Raw genomic sequence first — 22,909 nt, 5'->3', positions numbered from 1 at the left:
GAAGTTCCTGGGCCAGTGATCAAACTGGCACCACAGCAGTAACCTGAACCACAGCAGTGACAATGCCAAATCCTTAACTGCTAGGCCATCGGGAAACTCCAAATCTGACAACCTTTTAAGCAACTGCCCCCTCGTCATCCTACCCTATACCACCAAGCTTCTCAAACAGCATCTGCTGCTTCCATTTCTCTCCTTATTCCCTTGCAAACCTGACCTGCATCCCTACCACTCTACCGAAGCTCTTTTTTTAGAAAGTTGCCAATGACCTCCTAATCTTAAGCCTCACCTCCTTGAACCTCTGCAGTACTGAATGGGTTTTCTCCACTTGCTGGAAACTCCTCTCTTGGCTTTGCCAATGCTGCCAATCCTCCTCCTCCTCCTACCTCTCTGACACCTCTCTGCCTCTGTCTCTGGATCGCTTGCCTCTCTCCACCCTCTGAATGGGCCTCATGAGGTCTTACACTCCACTGCTTCCTTCATTTGTGACATTCTCTCCTATAGAATCCATTCCCAGGTCTTTATTCTTACCCCCCTCACCTTTTCTCCCCAACCCACCCTATCACCCAAATCTCAGGTTGACATCACCAGTTGGGTGTCCTGTAGCATCCCAAGTGCCACGTGTTCCACATCAAACCCATTCTCTTTCCTGGCAGACTTGACAAGGAGGCTGTCACCTTCCCATTCCCCCAGGCTAAAACCTCAGGCATCACCCCTGATTTTCTTTACTCCCAACAAGTCCATTCAGTTTCTGAGTCCATCGGTAACTACTTTCCCAGCATCTCAAAGCAATCCCCGCTTTCTGTTGCCTCTGCTACTCTCTTCCCCGGGGGCCTCTGCCTTTCCCACAGACTCTTCACTGGGCCATCCAGCATCTCTGCCCTCACTGCAGCCTGCAACCAAAGTGATGCTGGCCTCACCCTCCAGAGTCCAACACAGACGCATTGCTCGCTGGGATTCAGAATCCTCTACCGTGTCCCAATATCCAGTCCCCTTCAGCCCCTGAGCCCGGCATTCAGCATCTCCCCTACCAGGCTCTGGGGCTGTCAGCCCCATTTACCACTACTCTGTCCAACCTCCCTTTCCCCACAACACAGCTGAACCTTTTCTCTGGAAAGGTCTTGTGTGTTTTTGCTTCTGAACCTATACTCCTGCTTGTTCCTTCTTCCCCTGGAATATGCCCTTGCTCCCTTTCTATCTGTTCAAATGTTCCTCATCTCGGAAGTTCTCCTCTGTAAAGCCTCCTGGAGTCCCTCTCCCTGCCCAGCCAAAGGGACCCTTGGCCTCCTTTGTGATTCACTGGGCTAATGAATGTGAGATGGGAAAGAGACATCTTCCAACAGGGTAATTAATAATGCCACCTTCCTAGAAAGGTGGCAAGGATTACATGAACTGATGTATTTAAACCTCTTAAGTCCCTGACATAAAGCACGTGCTCAATACATGTTAGCTATTATTATAATGATGATTGTTATTTATTGTTATATTCCTCAGATAGTGTTGGTGCTTCTGAATAATATTAATCTTAGACTTTCTTGAATGAGAGTCATCTGGAGATTTATGCCCACAATCCAGCATCTGAAACACTTTGGGGCCGCAAAGCTGGCCACCTTTCCCTACCGGAGTCACAGAATGCCAGGTGATTCCCCCCCATCTTTTCCTCAATGAAAAGCCACAGGGAGTAGAGAAGGTAACATCTCAACATGACAACAAGGAATACCAATAACTCTACACGTTTCAGATTTATATCTTTTAAAGATTCCATGAAATAAAAAGCATTCTCGACAAGCCATCCATCAAAACCCAGCATCAGGGAGGCTTCATGGTCCCCCAGTGCTCTCTCCCCACAGTCGCTCTCGATTGCTCAATCCCCTACCACCCCACCCAACCGTGGTGCCCCAGCTCAGTCAGTGAGGCCTCAGGCAGCATCGCTGCTCCAGCTTACGGCAGCCTGGGAGCCACGATGAGCTGGGTGGACACTTGCTCGATGCCTCTGCACCTGGGTCCTGGCTACTCCAGAGCCCTCTCCTTGGGCCAGGCCCTGAGGTGAATGTGGGATATGCCATTCCCGGGTGCATGTGGTCTAGTTTGTCTGCTCTCAGGGGCCATGTTGCCCACAGTGGGGTTTTTCCATTGTCCTGAAGGACAGGACATTGTCCTGGGCCCTGATGGGCAGAAACAGGCCCTCCAGAGCAGAGAGCAGGGACTTGTTTTCCCTGGGGTTCTCCCTCCACAGGTCCCATCGGCCCTCTGGGACCCCCATGGGGAGCGTGGCCCAGGAGAACTGAACACCTCGGGATCCCCTCCCCCTTACCAGTAGCACACGCTGCTGAATATCATGATGGCAAGGGCGCTGAAGGGGAGGACATGCAGCATGTAGGCCAGCAGCATCTGCCACTTCTGGTACAGGCCGTCCTGGCTCTCCTGGTCGCTGATGGCTCGAAGCACAGGAACTGGGCACGGAAGGCAGGTTTCAGAAGAGCCAGTCACCACACAGCCCACAGGGGGTGGGGGCTAGCCCGAGCTGAACTTGAGGTCTTCAGGATGGCCGGTGAGGTCACCACACAGCCCCCTGGTGGGGGCTCGCTCGTCATGGAGAGAGGGGACCTGCCATCCGTAGAACTATAAATACCCCCACGCCAGAAATCTACACTCGACCTCAATTACCATGATTACGAAAGTTCTCATAATTGGTTTCTTTCTCGGGGGGAGGAGTGTCACCAATTCAAGAACACATGTGCAATAGGGACACAAATGAGTGACATGAGGTACTTTGTCCTCTTTTCGTGCAGGGTCTTGTCACAGAACATCAGGCAACCACAAGTTGCTTCTGGACTCCCACTGAGTTTGAAAACCAGGTTCTGGCTCTCCTAAAATAGCCTCCAAAAAGAAGGTTAACAGTGCCAAGTTGGCCAGGCATCTGGGCCCCCACGGCTGCACCTCCTAATGGTTAAGACAGGACACTAGAGATGACCCTTCCCAAACTCTGCTCCTCATAACTTCCTGTTTCCCTGAATCCTCAGAGACCTTCAGGGAGATCTGCTTGGTGACCTAATTCCCATTAAGATGTAATGACCTTGCCCCAGCGAGAAAACCCTGGAAAGGGCCAGGTTGAGCTCCGAGAAATACCCTTATAATGGGGGAAGCTTGCAGGGTGCCAGTTGGAGAAGGGAGATACTCTGGGAGACAAAAGCCCCCAACCCCGAGGGTACCTCCTGGGCACAACACTCACACAAGTTCACGGCGTTCAGCATGCCTGTGTACGGAGTGGCCCCCACAAACTGGTACAGGAGACCCACGCGGTCCTGGATGGCACCCTTCAGCACATCGTTCTGGAGCCGCAGCAGGAAGAAAATGATGAACAAACCCATGATCAGATTCTGAACGAGACGCATCGTCACCACCAGCTTATTTCTCATTAAGTTTTTCATCACTCTCCTGAAAGCCAAACAACCCCGTTTTAATTGCTTTGCTTTTGTGGGTGGACGTCGACTGACCTAAAACGGGGTGAGGTTCTTACCTCAAGAGAACCCACAGTTTAGAAAGGACTCCCGGAGAATCTCTGGTTTTGAAAGGGATCATTGGTAATGTTTTCAGGTGTTTTGTTCTTTCAATATCCTCCAAGGTTTTGCGATAAATTGCCGATTCTTTGTAGGCAGATTCAATCAGCTGGACTCTCCTGTAGGTTTCTATTTCCCGTTCTTTGCTCTGGGTATCCACTGATGTCAGGTCCACTGAAATATCCCCCCAGAATGACCCATGTGTTTTTAAATGCTTATATATACCAATGGCTAATAATATACAATTTCATAAATTAATTTTAAGAAGACTTCATCTCATCAAAATAATACCTGATGTTAATGCCCACCTATAAAATCAGAATTTTTTTCTTGTCTTATTAGCCCCCCCCCCCCCCAACGGCATATGGAGGTTCCCAGGCTACGGGTCAAATCGGAGCTGTAACCATCAGCCTACGCCACAGCCACAGCAACACAGGATCCGAGCCAGATCTGCAACCTACACCACAGCTCACGGCAACGCCAGATCCTTAACCTACTGAGCGAGGCCAGGGATAGAACCCGCATCCTCATGGATGTTAGTCGGGTTCGTTAACTGCTGAGCCACGACAGGAACTCCAAAATACGAATATTTTAAAGCTACCAGCAGGGCCATGAGGATCCCAAAAGCCCTGTCTAAGAGAATTCAGAAGTTCAGCTAATTTTTCTCTGACGAAGTAGGAGTGCACCACTTCAAGAGCAATCCCCCACCTCATTCTGATAGGTCATCCATGGCGCATTAATTGACTAGGCCAGATGAATTTTTTCAAGACTAAAAACACCAAAGCAAAAGCAAAAAGAAAACCTACTTGTGCTAGTGTCATCCAGGCAGAAATCTGAGATGATAAAGGCTAAAAAACTTTCAGGATAAGAAACCAAAACTTACTATAAAAATCAAAAGGGTTTGAATGCTCAGGACAAGGGTAACCGCAGCCACTGAAGAAATCGAGCATTTCCACGGGTGTCCCACAGAAAACCAACTCTCCACAGCTCAGAATGGCGATTTTGTCAAAGAGCTGATTGAACAACAGACAGTGTGAGTGTGTCATCAGGTCACTGCATCCTTATGGAAGATAAATTTCAAGTAGTCAGCCCTTTGATTATCTCAGCCATACATCAGTCATCTTACTGCATCCATCGAATCCCCAGAGTCATCTCTATTCTTTCCAGCCTTGGTTGCCCCTGTGGGTCCTGCTGCCTCCCAGCCTTCACCCAGCACCACATCTGGGATGGAGGAGAGCTATTGGACCTGGTCAGTGGACCTGTGTTGGAGTCCTAGTTGTGCCCCTGAGTGAGTGACCTTGGACCAAAAAAAAAAAAAAAAAATTTTTTTTGAAGTATCAGATCCTTTTCCATAAAATGCAAATAATAGCTCCCTAAAAGGATCCTAGGAGATTAAGGTGAGATTTCTGAAAGGAAATCTATATGGTTTAATGGAAAAACACAGACTTGAAAGCCACCTGGAATCTGAATGCCAATTCTAGCTTTTTATTAACTGTGATATTGGCTCAATTTTGTGTCATTTCTAAGTCTCACTCTTCTCCTCTGTAACATGAAAATACTGGGCAGAAATTGAAGGAATATTGTAAATCAACTCTACTTAAAATTTTTTTTTTAAAAAAGAAGGTACTGATATCCACCTCATGGGGTTGTTCTTTGGCTTAAGTGAGCTAGTGTATAGAAGGTATTTGGTACATGGTAGGGGCTGAAAGAATTGAGTTTCCATCCTTTGCCCTTCCCACATCAGGAGCTATTGGCTCCAATTGCAAGGGTTTAAGTACAAATCTCTACCCTGAGATCCCCAGCCTGGCACATATATACTCACCCTGGATGAGCAGAGCTGGAACAAGAGGCATCCCCCTTACCTGGAAGAGCTCAGAGCGGGGTTGGTGGATGGTGAGGATCACGATGCGGTCCCTGCGAGCCAGTTCTACTAGGAAGACCACAATCTGATTGGCAGTCATGCAGTCTAGGCCTGTGGTTGGCTCATCAAATAGCATGACCTCTGTAGGCAAAGAAAGGTCAGACATCTGAGCCTGGGCTCTGAGCCCTAGACTCAGAATTTTGTTCCTTATTGAGCTGTCTTATCCCATCCAAAGAGTCTGCAGGGAGAAGGACCTCAGCCCGCACCTAGGAGCAAGCACCTGACGCAGGAGGGCCCAACTCCCAGCTCCAGAAGACATTTTGGCCTTGATCCTTGAAGGGACAGAGTGGCAACCAGATCAGGCCCCTCACGTGGCACTATAGCCTGGACTCCATGCAGGGAACTCTAACAGGGAACAAGAGCTGGCAGGCTGGCACCCAGGTCTTTCTAAAAGGCTAAAAGGAGGCTGGTTAAAAAGACAAAATCTCACAACATGGATAGACTTTGGGGATCATCATACTAAGTGAAGTAAGAGAAAGACAAATGGTATCACTTATACAGGGAATAGAAAACATGACACAAAAGAACATATCAACAAGACAGGTACAGACTCTCAGGCATAAAGAGCAGACTTGTGTTTGCCAAGGGGGAGGGGAAGTCGGGGAGGGATGGATTGGGAGCTTGGGATTAGCAGATGCAAACTATTCTATGTAGAGAATGGATAAACAACAAGGCCCTACACCTTGCACAAGGTATTGCACAAGGAACAATATTCAATATCCTGTGATAAACCATAACGGGAAAGAATATGAAAAAATGTGTATATAACAGAATCACTGTGCTGTACAGCAGAAATTAACACAAAATTGTAAATAAACTATACTTGGATAAAACGTGGGGTTGTTTGTTTTTTGTTTGTTGCTTTTTAGGGCCACACCTGTGGCATATGGAGGTTCCCAGGCTAGGGGTCTAATCGGACCTACAGCTGCCAGCTTACACCACAGCCACAACAACGTGGGACCTGAGCCACGTCTGAAACCTACACCACATCTCACAGCAACACTGGATCCTTAACCCAGTGAGCGAGGCCAGGGATCGAACCCCCAACCTCATGGTGCCTAGTTGGATTTGTTTCTGCTGCGCCGCAACGGGAACTCCAAAACATTTTTTAAAAGACATCATCTCAGAGTTCCCATCGTGGCGCAGTGGTTAATGAATCCGACTAGGAACCATGAGGTTGCAGGTTCGGTCCCTGCCCTTGCTCAGTGGGTTAATGATCCGGCGTTGCAGTGAGCTGTGGTGTAGGACGCATACATGGCTCGGATCCCGTGTTGCTGTGGCTCTGGCGTAGGCTGGCAGCTACAGCTCCAATTAGACCCCTAGCCTGGGAACCTCCATATGCCGCAGGAGCTGCCCAAGAAATGGCAAAAAGACAAAAAAAAAAAAGATATCATTTCTTTTCATATCTAGCACTTTCCCACACCAACTGGGTCTTTGCACTGCAAAAATTTCTGGCCCATGAAACAAAATCCGAGGTGGGAATCTTTAGAGGGTGTAACAGTAGCTTATTCCTACTCAAAAAGTACAGGGGCTCTTATAACACCCCTCTTACTTGCTCTGAAGACAGGCAGTCTTGGTCTACCTCAGTGTGAAGAAAGTATCCAGATGTATTGTGTCCTCTTCCAAGTGCCTATAAATGGCAGGGTTTCCCCAGATAGTGGGGAAAGTGACCAAGCCAGGCAGGAGAGGCAGGGGACTGGCTACCTGATCTTGAGAGCCCTTCCTTCCAATATATATACTTTCTTATGTATCACTCAAAGTCCTATTTTAATTCCTGCCATTTCCTAAACACTTCTAGTCACACTAAAATGCACTGGCTTTCCAGCGCAGACACAGTGGTGCTGCTCCTATAGGTTATAGGATGGACAGGGCAGGATCACACATGTATAGAAGATCCTAATTGATCATTAGCACAAATGCAGTACTTCCAAGTCCAAGAGCTCTTTGGTACTTGGGTGATGGAATTGCACCAGGAGCTACAGAGTATTCCCAAAGAAACTGGGTCCCCAGTTGAAACACCTCAGTGACTCCAGTTCCATACCAACCCCGTTCCAAACAAAGACTGTGAAGAAAGGACTGACAATGTCTGCAGACACGTGGAAGCTACCAGGCAGCAGTTAGTGGCAGTTCTGGGTCCCACTTACTGGGATCCTGGAGGAGCTGTGCTGCAATGGAGACCCGGCGCCTCTCACCGCTGGAGATACCCCCAAAGTTGTAGTTGCCAATCAGTCGATCTGCAACGTGGTTCAGACTCAGCTCTGCCATGACTGCCTCCACCTGTGGGAGACACAACGTCCAGGAAGGCTGGTGACTGCTAGGATGCTCTCACAATTCATGGGCTGAGGATGCCACGGGAGATGCAGCACACTTTCCTTGAGTGCCTAGGCCCTTTCATACGCACCACACCCTGGGGAAAGCACACCTATTACGACAGAATCCAATTTGGTTTAAATCACACTAGAATATACGTATGAGAGTAAAATAAATAATACGAATTTTTTTCAAAAGTCCTTATGACAATAAAAACTGCTTTCACTTGCTTCAGGGAAATGCAGCAAGAAACAGTAGAGATCTTGCTGGACTCCTATTTTCAGGGGTAAGTCAGTCCAGCACATACAGAAAACCCCCCAAAGACATAGTTACAATACAGCTTATTTTAAAATCTTTGGTTTTTTGAGCCTTTATTATAATGTTTTATACCTTAAAAAAAAAAAAATTTGCTTTGAGCTAATTCTAGCTTCCCCTATGTAACCCAAAAAAGTCCTGGGATCCCATGTGGTCCTATCTCACTGTGGTTTTTGTATCAAATATAATCCAACTATCAAAAATAATTAAAAATAAAGCCAGTCTTTATTGGAACCTCTTTAAGGACTTTAAAAGGTACCCAGTTTATAACCTACAGCCACACTTTAAAAAATTTCCTTTCCCCCAATTCTCTCCATTCTGCTTATCTTACATCCTACAATTCCCTGAACCCTCTCCTTACTCCTCAACTCCCCAAAACAATAATCACTAAAAAAAAAAAAAAAAAAATTCTTTACTGCCTCTAATCAAGAAGGTTGGCCTTCTTCCTCCCTCTCCCTCTTTGCTTCCTCAGCTTACCTCCTCTCCAGAGACACTTTCAAAAATCTCTATTTCTGGCCCTCCCCTTACAGAGTACCCCTATCTGCATAAAGCCCTGGGGAAAGCAGACAGAAAGTGACTGAGAATACTTTATATACATGGTAATGAGTTTTGTTCCCATGTACTTCTAATGAGATTGTGTTTTTTTATAATGGAAAAAAAAACCCAAAATATTAAAAATGACAACAATGAACTTTTACTGGAGTAAAAGAGGGGGTGATTTATGGAACAAAGTTCCAGAAGAGATAGAGTGTGGGATCAACAGATGAAGCTTTGACCAAAAGAAGGGACCCATCTGAAATCGATACAAGGGAATAACAAGAAGAGAGGATAATGTGAGAAAAAGAATGTCCAGGAGTTTCCGTCGTGGCTCAGTGGTTAACAAATCCGACTAGGAACTACGAGGTTGTGGGTTCGATCCCTGGCCTTGCTTAGTGGATTAAGGATCCAGCGTTGCCATGAGCTGTGGTGTAGGTCGCAGATGTGGCTCGAATCCCACGTTGCTGTGGCTGTGGCATAGGCTGACAGCTACAGCTCCTATTCGACCTCTGGCCTGGGAACTTCCATATGCCACGGGAGCAGCCCAAGAAATGGAAAAAAAAAAAAAAAAAAAAAGAATGTCCATATATGTATAACTGGGTCATTTGGCTGTACAGCAGACATTGACAGAACACTGTAAATCAACTACAATAAAAAAAAATTTAAGTGCATAAGTAATCCAGGATGATGGTTTAGGGAAAAAAAGAAGGGTCTCTTCTTGCTAGCAGAGTAGGATTCTGGAATTGAAATTCTCTTGACCTGGCAGGGTTTATGCATTCACCAGCCAGGGCAAATTCCTGATCATACCTTTCATCTGCTCTGCAGCAGCAAGAAAAAATAAAACTTGCCCCTCCTGGCTCAGAAGGCATGGAGAGAGGAGACATTCTCTTAATCTGTTCTGTCCCTGGTGAGAAGCCTCTCCCATGCTTTGCAACCACTACTGGGAATAGAATTCACAGAATCCTGGAAGGGACCACTGGGCTCATTGGGATCCATTGGGATCATCAATCCTCTCCATGCTGTGTGATTTCACACAAACAGGTTCCTCATGTCAGCTCCAGGAGAGAGGCATTATTACTCTATTGTAAAGGAGAAAACAGATCCTCAGAGAGGTCCATCGATGGCCCAAGGCCACACCATTAGCAAATGGCAGAGCTGAGACTGAGAGTAAACTGTGTGGGTTCTCAAGTGGTCCAAGAAGCACAAGATTTGGCCAACCACCCAGCAGACGCAGCCTGCCCACGTCAACCGTGGCTTTACATGCAAGTTCTGCAGAGAACAGAAGCAGCTCTGCTATGTTCTCTGCTCTATTATCACAGGCACTGCCTTCTTCCTAAATTATTTTTATCAGGATTTTACAACCTGTAGACTGGATTTACTCAGAAAGTACTCTCGGAGTTCCCACTGCGGCTCAGTGGTTAACAAACCTGACTAGTATCCATGAGGATGTGGGTTCGATCCCTGGCCTAGCTCAGTGGGTTAAGGGGGGTTAAGGATCCGGGGTTACCGTGAGCTGTGGTGTCGGTCGCAGACATGGCTTGGATCCTGTGGCGTAGGCAGGCAGCTACAGCTCCAACTGGACCCCTAGCCTGGGAATCTCCATATGCCGTGGGTGCGGCCCTAAAAAGAAAAAACAAAAAGAAAAGAAAAAAGAAAACAAAGAAAGAAAGTACTCACAAGCAGGGAGAACTTTATGATAGGAAACCTCGAAAGGCTGCCAGTTAGGGGCTGCCAGTACTAGGGAGAGGGACCCTTCACAGGGAGCAAATTTGCCATTAACCAATGGCAAGTACCCTTGAATTTTCTGAATCTTTATACAAATACGTGCATTTTTCAGGGGAAATGGCTCATCGGCTTTCTCAGATTCTCTCCTCTGGGGTATGGGATGTAGATGGATCACTACCTCAAAAGAATCTGCTTATGACATCGTTTCTCCCACTCAAATACCAATGAGATGTCCCCCTACCTATTTCAGAGACAAAAATACTAAAGCAGGCAGACAGGAAGCCTGCAGAGGGGCTCGCCTGTCACTCACTGTCACGCGAGCATGCCCGTGTCTCACTGGGAGCTGAACTCTGACCTGCACCTTCTAGAGCACCGGGGGGCTCAAGGAGGCATGATGGAGCTAGACGACCTGGGATGGCCTCCCAGCTCTGCCTGTCCGACTTGTGGGATCTTGATCTCCTTGGGGGTCAGTTTCTTTTCTTTCTTTCTTTCTTTTTTTTTTTTTTTTGTCTTTTGCCTTTTCTAGGGCCGCTCCCGCAGCATAAGGAGGTTCCCAGGCTAGGGGTCCAATTGGAGCTGCAGCCACTGGCCTACGCCAGAGCCACAGCAACGTGGGATCCAAGCCACGTCTGTGACCTACATCACAGCTCACAACAACGCCAGATCCCGCAAGGCCAGGGATCAAACCCGCAACCTCATGGTTCCCAGTTGGATCCGTTAACCATTGAGCCATGACGGGAACTCCAGGGCGGGGGCGGGGGGGGGGGGGTGTCAGTTTCTTAAGCTGAAAGATGGAGATAAGGCCTCCCTCAGAGAGTTGATACCAGAATGAAATGAGATATCATATGTGAACAAGGCCAAAATGATGCCAGCCAGATATAAGAGCCCAGAATGCAAGCTGGTAGAAGAGCAAGAACCTCACAATGGCTTCAGGCAATCTCCAGGGAGGAACAGGGCTAGTCTTTCTCTGTCTTTTTCTAGGGCTGCACCCATGGCATATGGAAGTTCCCAGGCTAGGGATCAAATCAAGGGCTAGTCTTGCTCTGTGGGGCTGATGGTCCATTTGGGGGGAGGGGGCATTAAGATTTTTTTTTTTTTTTTGCTTTTTACTTTTTTGTTTGCGTGTTCGTTTGGGGCTTCATTTGTGGCATATGGAAGTTCCCAGGCTAAGGGAGGAAAGCCCATGAGGAGCCTTGCTGTGTCCTCACGGTGGTAAAGCTTCTGAGACAGGTGTCACGGGTAGTCTCTGGCAGCTCTGGGAACCCATTTCCCAGGGAACTATGCCTGCTCTGCAGCTGACACACTAACCTGTCCTTTTTGTGTGTCCAGGTAAGCTCCCCGGGAGGTTACCTAGAGTTACTTCCAAACTGGGTACACTGAACGAAACAGACTGGAACCTAGAAAGAGGTGACAATTCACCAGTTCCTCCTTCACCAACTGAATCCAGTTTGGAAAATGCTTCAGAGGAATTTGGGAAAAATCTCAATAAGGCTGCAAGGCAAGGGGCAGTGAGGAAAATAACCATATCTGTCCATAGAGCTCCCAAGACAGCACCATCCAACAGACATACAATGCAAACCACACTGAGAAGTTCAACAGTTTAGTGGCCACATTTTAGAGAGTGAAAAGAAGCAGGTAAAACGAATTTGAGTGGTATAATTTCTTCAACCCAAGGCAGCCAAGATATTATCACTTTGACCCATAAATCAGTATTTTAAACATCATTAATGAGTTAACTCACATTCTGTGGCTCCAGACTAATTTTCTAAAACCTCACAGCACACCTCGGTTAGGTCTAGTCACATTTCAAGGGCCCCAAAGCCACTTGTGACTAGTGGCTGCCGTAAGGGACAGCACAGGTCTAGGCGCTTAAAGGATGAAGCGTGAAGGGGAGAAAAGAGCACATGGAGGGAAGAGGGGTGCGAAGCCAACATGGGGAGGTCCCCTGGGTGGCCCCAGGGTGGTACCCACCTTCTTCTGGATGACGTTTGGGGAGCTGCCACGGATGGCCAGCAGCGCTGTGTAGAGCAGCGTCTCGCGGACCGTCAGGTTGCTCAGCAGCGTGTCGCTCTGCAGGGGAGGGATGGGTCAGTGTCCGTGTTATCCAGCCCCCCCCACCCCCCACTCACCATCACACACACACACACCCCCCCCAGTGGCTTCACAGTCAGGGGCCGGGGATGCATGCACCTGCAGGACGTAGGAGAAGCAGTCCTGGAACTGCTCCCTGCGCAGCGCCTGGCCGTTCACAAACACCTCCCCCAGCAGGGTCCCCGTGCTCCCCAGCCTCCCGGACATGGCATCCAGCAGCGTGGTTTTCCCCGAGCCTGGGAGGTGACAAGAGAAGGCCTTAGAGGAAGCCCTCCATGACACCGCGCAGGAATTTCACCAGACCCTTGGTGAACCTGTGGTGCAGCCCTGACATGTCCTCTCCTTGGCCTCATGGGTCAAACTCATGGCTGGGAAGCATTGTTCCAGCTTGTTCTCTCAGTGAGAGGGGACAAGCTATGTCTCTCCTCCAGGTCAGGACTGGAGAAACTTCATCAGCCTGTTTATTTTGCTTTTAAAGTTGTTTCAGGATGAAAAAGAAAACACAGGATCAAAATAAAAAGAAAATCAGGGCTCTTGGAAACGTTTGGAGCCTAGGATATCTGAATTTCTTTTGGGGACTCCCTGGGATCCTTTGGTGGTTCCTGAATGTAGGGGACACGAGAGCCTTGCTAATCAAGTGTGGTCTGAGGACCACCAGCAGCAGCAGCACCTGAGAGGTTGTTTGAAATGCAGAATCTCAGGCCCCAACCCAGAACTCCCAAATCAGATTCTGCTTTTTAATAAGATCCCTTCTTATTAAAAGGATCTTATTAAAGTTCTCGTGCATGTTAGAGTTTGAGAAGCTCTAGCTTAGCAAGTCAAACCAAGTCAAACCAAGTTGGTCTCAGCCTGCAAGGAGAGCCTAGAGCATAATGCAGCTGGTTGTCTCTAAGAACTTTCTCAATAGACGCAGAAAAAGCCTTTGACAAAATCCAACATTCATTTCTGATTAAAAAAAACCCTTCAGAAAGTGGGCATAGAGGGAACCTACCTCAACATAATAAAGGCCACATATGACAAACTCAGAGCTAACCTCATTCTCAGCGGTGAAAAGCTGAAAGGATTCCCACTGAGATCAGGAACAAGACAAGGATGTCCACTCGCACCACTACTCTTCAACATAAGTTGTAGAAGTCCTAGCCACAGCAATCAGAGAAGTAAAAGAAATAAAAGGAATCCAAATTGGAAAGGAAGAAGTCAAACTATTACTATTTGCTGATGACATGATACTATACCTAGAGAATCCTAAAGACTCGGCCAGAAAACTGTTAGAGCTCATCCATGAATTTGGCAAAGTCGCAGGATACAAAATTCATACACAGAAATCAATGGCATTTCTATACTAACAATGAAAGATCAGAAAGAGAAATTACAGAAGCAATCCTGTTTACCATCACATCCAAAAGAATAAAATACCAAGGAGTAAATCTACCTAAAGAGACAAAAGACCTGTACTCTGAAAACTATAAGACACTGATGAAAGAAATCAAAGATGACACAAACAGATGGAAAGACACACCATGCTCTTGAACTGGAAGGGTCACTATTATCAAAATGACTATACTACCCAAGGCAATCTACACATTCAATGCAATCCCTATTAAATTACCAAGGACATTTTTCACAGAACTTGAACAAAATATTTTAAAGTTTGTTTGGAAGCACAAAAGACCCAGAATAGCCAAAGATATCCCGAAAAAGAAAAATGGAGCTGGAAGAATCAGGCTCCTTGATGTCAGACTATATTACAAAGCAACAGTCATCAAAACCATATGGTACTGGCACAAAGACAGACACATAGATCAGTGGAACAGGATAAAAAGCCCAGAATTCAACCCATGCACCTACAGCCAACTAATCTGTGACAAAGGAGCCAAGAATATACAATGGAGAAAAGACAACCTGTTCAATAAGTGATGCTGGGAAAACTGGACAGCCACATGGAAAAGAATGAAATTAGAACACTCCCTAACACCATACGCAAAAATAAACTCAAAATGGATTAAAGACCTAGATATAAGACCAGACACTATAAAACTCCTAGAGGAAAACATAGGCCAAACACTCTCTGACATAAATGACAGCAACATCTTCTCAGATCCACCTCTTAGAGTAATGACAGTAAAAACAAAAATAAACAAATGGGACCTAATTAAACTTCAAAGTTTGTGTACAGCAAAGGAACCCCTAAACAAACGAAAAGACAGCCCACAGAATGGGAGAAAATGTTTGCAAATGAATTGACTGACAAGGGATTAATCTCCAAAGTATATAAACACCTTCTGCAGCTCAATACCAAAAAAACAACCCCATCAAAAAATGGGCAGAAGATCTAAACAGACAATTCTCCAAAGACGTACGGATGGCCAAAAAACACATGAAAAGATGTTCAACATCACTCATCATTAGAGAAATGTAAATCAAAACCACTATGAGGTACCACCTTACAGTTGCCAGAATGGCCATCATCAAAAAGTCTACAAACAATACGTGCTGGAGAGGGTGTGGAGAAAAAGGAACACTAGTACACTGTTGGTGGGATTGTTACTTGGCAACCACTATGGAAAAAAGTATGGTGATTCCTCAGAAAACTAAAAATAGAACTACCATTTGATCCAGTAATCCCACTCCTGGGCATCTATCCAGGGAAAATGATGACGTGAAAAGACACATGTACTCCAATGTTCATTGCAGCACTATTTGCAACAGCCAAGAGATGGAAACAACCTAAATGTCCATCGACAGAGGAGTGGATCAAGATGTGGTACATATACACAATGGAATATTACTCAGCCATGAAAAGGAAAGAAATAATGGCATATGCAGCAACATGGATGGACCTAGAAATTATCATGTTAAATGAAGTCAGTCGCACAATGAGACACCAACATCAAATGCTTTCACTGACATAGGGAATCTGAAAAAAGGACAGAATGAACTTCTTTGCAGAACAGACAATGACTCACAGACTTTGAAAAACTTATGTTTCCCAAAGGAGACAGTTCGGGGGGTTGAGGGGATGCACTGGGGGTGTGGGATCGAAATCCTATAAAATTGGGTTGTGATGATCATTGTACAACTATAAATGTAATAAATTCATTGAGTAATTAAAAAAAAAAAACCTTTTCACAGAGGAGATGGGATGAAATCACCGCCCTGAGCTGGGATGACTGGAGGGTGAGGTTTCTCCTGGTTTGCTTTTTCTAGGACTAGAGATTAGTGATCCTTTAGGATAAGACACCATCAAGACCTTCCCATTCTTACTGGACAGAAGCCCAGAAAGTTATTGGAGCTAACTCTCCAATAGAGAGTCCCCAGGCTTTTCTAATCAAGGCTGTTAGGAATTCAGAATTAGTAATGGAGGAAACAGGCAGGAGGTTCTGGGCCGTCGGAGAAGATAACCAGCTAATTCTACTCAGGATGTGATGACTTGCGCAAAACCAAAGAAAAGATCTTTGGTTCAAATATTTTAAAGAAACTCCTAGTTGCTCTGAAGGGGTGCGAAGTTGAGCAAGCCCAGCTCCTGGAGCAGTGATCTTCTTGTCCCGTGACTGACCATGCTTGGAATCAGCCCCCGTGTGTTCAGGTAGAGGTTGGCATGGGGAAGGGAGGAGGGTGATGGTAAAGAAACAGCATGTGACTTCACTGGGGTTGTCTTTCAAAAATGCGCCCTGAAGTTTCTCAGTCACCATATTAGGCCATGTCTGTGTTTCTTTTAACTAGTGGCCTCCCTGGCCTTACATTTCTGGGATGCAATCTCAACTCGGATTGCTAGTGTTACTTCATGTGAAATTGTTTGGGCTTCTGTCAGATGCTCCACATATCCTGCCGCCTGGATTGCCGGTCCACCGCTACGGCCAGATTAACCTTCTTCTTTGTTGCCAAATCCAGGAGATGCTTCTCGGCATGTTGTTGACCTCTCGGCAATGTTTGATACTCTTGTTTGCCCCTCTCTGTAAATCTCTCTCCTTTGGCTTTGATGCCACCTCATCCTCTTGGTTTAATCCTGCTGGTTTGGCTGCTGCTTCTCAGCCTCCTGTGGGTGGCCGTGGATTGGGGTTCTTTTCATATCACACATTCTGACTGAGCAACAGTGAGCACCAGCTTGCTAGCCAGCATGGGAGGGAGCCATTTGGGAAGTAGCTTCTCCAGCCCCATGCAAACCTTCAGATGACTGCAGCCTCAGCTCACATCCAACCTCACCTCGCAAAAGACCCCAGACAGAAATCTCCAACCAAGGCACTCCCATATATCTGACTCAAAGAAACACTGAGAGATAATAAATGCTTTTTATTATTTTAAGTCACTTAGCTTGGGGATCCTTTTTAAAACATAAAAATAGGTAACTAATAGTGTTTCCTTTAAAAACATGTGTCAAATATTTATTAACTCATTAGTGAGGGTACCAGCAGGATGACTAAACTCATTCAAAAATAGATATGAGAGGAGTTCCTGCTGTGGCATGGCAGGTTAAGGATCTGGCCTTGATGCAGCTGTGGCATAGATCGCGGCCGAGGCTTGGATTCGATTCCCGACCCGGGAACTTCCATGTGCCATGAGTGCAGCCATTAAAAAAAAAAAAAAAAGATATAAGAAATGAGTATGTATTCTCAGTGGAAAAGAGAAGATTGGAATAAGTTGCAAAGTTAGATGCAAAAATGGTTAATGCTCTAGGATGTGACACCAAAGGTACAGGTAACAAAAGAAAAAATAGACAAATTGGACTTCATGACAAGTTTAAACTTATGCTTTTCAACGAAAGACACTATCCATATTATAAAAAGGCAGTTCACAGGATTAGAGAAAAATATTTGCAAATCTTATATCAGAAAAGGGATTAACATCCAGAGTAGACAGAGAGAGCTTCTAAAACTCAACAATGACCACAACAACAATGACCAAAAAACCAAATAACTGGATTCGAGACTGGTAAAGGACTTGAATAGACATTCCTCCAAAGATACACAAATGGCTAAGAAGCACATGAAAAAATCTTCAATCTTATTAATCATTAGGGAAATAGAAATCAAAACTATAATGAGAAACCACCTCCCACCCAATAGATACTATCAAGAGAAAAAAAAAAACCAGAAAATAACAAGTGTTGGCTAGGTTGCGGAAAAATTTGAACCCTGTGCGCTATTGCTGGAAATATAAAATGGTGCAGCCTCTGTGGAAAAGAGTACAACAGTTCCTCAAAACATTCAAAATAGTATTACCATATGATCCAGCAATGCCACTTCTGGATATAGATCCAAAAGAATTAAAATTAGGGTCTTGAAGAGCTATTTATACACCCTTGTTCACAGCAACATTCTTCAAAGTAACTAAAATGTAGAAGCAACTGAAGTGTCCATTACTGGATGAACAGATAAGCAAACTACAGTCTATAGATACAATGGAATGTTATTCAGCCTTTAAAATGAAGGAAATTCTGCAATATGCTACAATATGGATGAACACTGAAAAAAGCCAGTCAAGAAGACATATGGTCTGATTCCATGTAGATGAGGAGCTTAGAGTAGTCAAAATCATAAAGATAGAACGTGGAATGGTGGTTGCCTGGGGCTGAGAGAATGGCAGAAAAGGAGTTACTATTTAATGGGAATAGTTTTCATTTGACAAGATGAAAGGTTTTGTGGGGATGGATAGTGGTGATGATTGCACACAACCATGTGAATGTATTTAATTCTACTGAACTGTACATTTTTAAATGGTTCAGATGGTACACAAAAATAAACTCAAAGTGGTTTAAAAACTTAAATGCAAGACATGACACCATAAAACTCCTAGAAGACAACATAGGCAAAACATTCTCTGACATAAATCGCAGCAATATTTTCTTAGATCAGTCTCCTGAAGCAAAAGAAATAAAAAACAAAAATAAACAAATGGGACCTAATCAAACCTCTAAGCTTCTGCACAGCAAAGGAAATCATCAATGAAATGAAAAGACAACCTCCAGAATGGGAGAAAATATTTGCCAATGATGTGACTGCCAAGGGATTAATTTCCAAAATAAACAAAAAGTACATACAGCTCAGTATCAAAAAACCAAATAATCCAATTTTAAAAATGGGCAGAAGACCTAAACGGTCATTTCTCCAAAGACATACAGATGGCCGACAGGCACATGAAAAGATGCTCAACATTGCAAATTATTAGAGAAATGTAAATCAAAACCGCAATGAGGTATCACTGGCCAGAATAACTATCATCAAAAAGTCTACAAATAATATATGCTGGAGAGGGTATGGAAAAAAGAAAGCCTCCTACAGTGTTGGTGGGAATGTAAATTGGTGCAGCTACTGTAGAGAACAGTATGGAGATTCCTTAAAAAAATAAAAACGGAGTTACCATAAGATCCAGCAAATTCACTCTTGGGCATATATCCGGAAAAGACAAAAACTCTAATTTAAAAAGATACATACACCCCACTGTTCATTTCAGCACTATTTACAATAGCCAAGACTTGGAAACAACTCAGGTGCCCATCAAGAGATGATTGGTTTAAGAAGTTTGGTGTGTATGTATATACATACATACACACACACACAATGGAGTATTACTCAGCCATAAAAATGATATAATGCAATAATGCCATTTGTAGCAACAGGGATGGATTTAAGAGATTATCAGGGAGTGCCCATCATCATGGTGCTGTAGGAAACGAATCTGACTAGAAACCATGAGGTTGAGGGTTCGATCCCTGGCCTCTCTCAGTGAGTTAAGGATCTGTGAGCTGTGGTGTAGGTTGTAGACATGGCCTGGATCTGGCATTGCTGTGGCTGTGGTATAGGCTGGAAGCTGTAGCTCTGATTAGACCCCTAGCCTGGGAACCTCCATATGTGGCAGGTGAGGCCCTAAAAAGCAAAAAAAAAAAAAAAAAAAAAAGAGAGAGAGATTATCATACTAAATGAAATAGGTCAGAGAAAGACAAACATGATATCACATATGTGCAGAATCTAAAAAAAAAATGATCAAATGAATTTATTTACAAAAGAGAAACAGACTCACAGACATAGAAAACAAATTTATGGTTACCAAAGTGGAAATGGAGCAGGGGAAGAGATGAATTAGGAGCTTGGGATTAACAGATACACTACTATATATCAAATAAATAACCAGCAAGGACTTATTGTACAGCACAGGGACTTATATTCAATATCTTATAATAATCTATAATGAAAAAGAACATATATATATATATAGTTGAATGACTTTGCTGTACACCTGAAACTAAGACAACATTATAAATCAACCAAACTTCGATAAAAATAAATAAATAAAATGGTTAATTTTACACGTAAGATGGCAAATTTTACGTGTATTCTACCACAATTTAAAATAAGAAAGGGAGTTCCCATTGTGGCCCAGTGGAAATGAATCCGACTAGTATCCATGAGGATGCACGTTGGATCCCTGGCCTCGCTCAGTGTGTCAGGGATCCAGCATTGCTGTGGCTGTGGTGTTGGCTGGCAGCTGGAGCTCTGATTCAACCCCTAGCCTGGGAACTTCCGTATGCCTCAGATGCAGCCCTAAAAAAAAAAAAGAAAAAAAGAAAAAAGGTTAATGCCCTACAGGGCAATAAAACGCTGACCTTTGGGCTTATCTTCTCTACAAGGGCAGAGATAGTCTGTAAGCAAACAGTCTTCCGCAAGGGAGCAGTAGCCTAGAGTCCAGGTCCTAAATGTTAGAAAATAATGGGTCAAACTGTCTTCCCTTGGAGTGGTGGTTGCCCGTGGGCAGGCTCGCATTGGACCATTCTCTAGTCAGACTTTGTACATCTGAATCATCTTTTGCCTCACTAATAAAGACTCCATAAACAATACAGTTTTAGATAAGACACCAGAAAAACCCCAAGAGTAATTCAGAGCATTAATTCATGTGCTTACTCATTTATTCAGCAAATATTTATTAAGCACTTACCATGTGGCCAGCCCTGTCCTAGCTGTTAAGGATACAGCAGGAAAAATAAAACAAAACCAAAAACTCCCACGCTCACGGAATTTACCATCTATTATGAATTCATGTTCAATATAAAAGGATGGACAGTCATAAAACCATGATAAGATATCTCAGAAATCAGTCCATGAGCCCCTAGAACAGAGAGCCCACCCACTGTCCTTGCTGAGTCATACATGAAGTGTGACACTGGCCTGTGAGACACCCTTCCAAGAAGGGGGGTTCAATTCCTTGTGCTTCATGTCACCCTTTTTTATCCTACACAAGGAAGGCAACAAGTGACACATTATTATAGGAATAACTCAGCCTTTTTTTTTTTTTCTCGTCCTTTTAGGGCTGAACCTGCGACCTATGGAGGTTCCCAGGCCAGGGGTTGAATCCAAGTGGCCGCTGCCAGCCTGTGCCACAGTCACAGCATCGCAAGATCCGAGCCGCATCTGTGACCTACACTACAGCTCACGGCAACCCTGGATCCTTAAGTCACTGAGAAGGCCAGGGATTGAACTCGAGTCCTTATAGATAATAGTCGGGTTCATTACCGCTGAGCCACGACCGACCGACCGGACCTCCCAGCCTTTTTCCTTTTAAAGAATGGGAAAGCGCAATTAGAATGATCCTGGAGGGGGGAGGGTGAGGGAGGGGGTGGGATCGGGAGCTTGGGGAGGGATTGGGAGCTTGGGGTTAACAGATGCAAACTATTGCTCTTGGAATGGATTTACAATGAGATCCTGCTGTGTAGCATTGAGACCTATGTCTAGATACTTACTTTGCAGCACGACAATGGGGGAAAAAATTATGTATACATGTATGTGTAACTGGGTTCCCATGCCGTACAGTGGGAAAAAAAATAGAATGATCCTGGATGTTGTGATCCATGCATAATAGTTAGACATGGTTAAAAATTGGAAATAGGAAATGAAATCTCAGGTAATTGTAACCATTCTTATCAGCGAATTCTTTTTCAGTTCAGCTTAATGGCACTGCTGTAGCAAGGGAGTGGCTGTAGATTTAACTTTCTGGGGTCAAAAGCATCTGTGACCATGCTTGACCTGTTTCCAGGCAGAAAAACGGCATTTACTGAGCACCCTTATATGCCCGGCACTGTGCTGGGTGCTTTTCAAACTTCGAAATATGAATTAACTTACATGTGTTTCACAGATCTTTCCAAAGATTTCACATCAGCACCAGATTCTCTTCATATCGGATGTGCACGTCATCGGATTTCATCCTAATATTAAACTCATGGCCTTCTTGACCTACAACTTAGAGCTATTTTTCTCAATGTGGTCTTCAAATCAAGCTGAAGCCTCTTCTGAGTCCTCATGGACTCAAATTTGGGGAACGCCTTCCCCGGCTTACCTGAGCTCCCTAAGATGCACATGATCTGCCCACTCTCGATGTACAAGGAGATGTCTTTGAGGATCTGCCTGGTCCACTTCTTTTGACAAGATGCGATGTCCCACCAGGGTCCCACGTGATAGCTTTAAAGGAAACCCCGTGAGGGGAAAGGCAGCATGGGGTCCTGCAAGGGCCCAGACCCTTGTCCCCCCAGCCCTGATCCCAGTTCTCCCCAGCCCTAGTTGTCTCTGGACAGGTTCCTCAGTGTCCTCCTCTGTAGATCCCGGCACGTAGTGATGGAAGGTCACCTATGAAAAGCACCTGTCAGGGAGCGGCTCTGATTATCAGCTCTCTGTGGCTAGCCAGCAGGTGACAAACAGGACACTCCTTGTTCGTTCGGTTGCCTCTGCGTTCCTTCATCCAGTTCATTACACCTCGGGTTCCCAAGCACCCCCATTCCCCAAGCCCGCTCCATCTGCCCGGGGCAGGCTGCCGTCAAGGGAGACACGAGGCGGGAAGGGGCAGGAGGCAGAGCACAGCAGCTGTTTGTGGCAGCTCCCAGGTCCCGCTGTGGGCAGGAGGAGGGGGCCCTTCACTGTGGCTCCTCACGTCCCTCTGGCAGCCCTTCTCCTCTCCTCTCTCCACCTCCATCCGCTAAAGAGGGAGCCCAAGCCTCCGAGCATGCCCCCCCACCCCGCCCTCGACCCCGGGGGAGGTGACAAAGGAGGAGGCATTACCTAACACTGTAGGAGGAATGGAAAACGCCCAGGCTGTGTCGAGATGTTGAAGCAGCTGCAGGAAGCCCCTTTAGGGAGCTCCAGGAGCCTCTGTGTACTTGGAGCTCCCGGGACTCCACAGGGGTGAGAAATGGAAGTTCGCTCATGGTCAACAGGAAGCCAAGAGAGGGCAATTTTCTGACCCTCCCTGGTGCGCTCCCGGGGCAGACTGTCCAGCCTGCTCCTCACCTGGCCCGGGAGCCTCTCCTCAGGCCTTCCCAGCAGCTGGACTGGGGTTTGGCCGTGGATGCCATTATCTGATGTACCTTTAGCCAGAGTGCGTGCATGGGTGTGTGTGTGTGTGTGTATGTGCGTGTGTGTTGGCAGTGGGCGGAACACACAGCCCATGTTTGTAGGAGGGCTTGCAGACAGGA

At 45.6% G+C, this 22,909-nt stretch overlaps 1 protein-coding gene across 2 annotated transcripts in view; it reads right to left on the bottom strand.

The window, feature by feature from the left end:
- ABCG5 (ATP binding cassette subfamily G member 5) overlaps positions 1-22,642 on the bottom strand; it is a 36,491-nt gene extending 13,849 nt beyond the window's left edge. For both annotated transcript variants that reach the window (XM_047782167.1, XM_047782168.1), the window contains exons 1-10: positions 22,497-22,642; positions 21,781-21,902; positions 12,556-12,692; positions 12,337-12,435; positions 7,623-7,755; positions 5,420-5,559; positions 4,441-4,570; positions 3,518-3,731; positions 3,230-3,435; positions 2,312-2,450 (exon numbers count right to left, since the gene is read on the bottom strand). In XM_047782167.1, the coding sequence (XP_047638123.1) occupies positions 2,312-2,450; positions 3,230-3,435; positions 3,518-3,731; positions 4,441-4,570; positions 5,420-5,559; positions 7,623-7,755; positions 12,337-12,435; positions 12,556-12,692; positions 21,781-21,902; positions 22,497-22,642 (1,466 nt within the window). The remainder of the gene's footprint in view (positions 1-2,311; positions 2,451-3,229; positions 3,436-3,517; positions 3,732-4,440; positions 4,571-5,419; positions 5,560-7,622; positions 7,756-12,336; positions 12,436-12,555; positions 12,693-21,780; positions 21,903-22,496) is intronic.
- Between the last annotated feature and the right edge of the window lie 267 nt (positions 22,643-22,909).

Source organism: Phacochoerus africanus, chromosome 5 (genome assembly GCF_016906955.1).
Source record: "Phacochoerus africanus isolate WHEZ1 chromosome 5, ROS_Pafr_v1, whole genome shotgun sequence".
In the NCBI taxonomy this organism is placed as follows: Eukaryota; Metazoa; Chordata; class Mammalia; order Artiodactyla; family Suidae; genus Phacochoerus; species Phacochoerus africanus.
The sequence above is the reverse complement of the archived record's forward strand: the minus strand, read 5'-3'. Positions and strand labels throughout refer to the sequence as shown.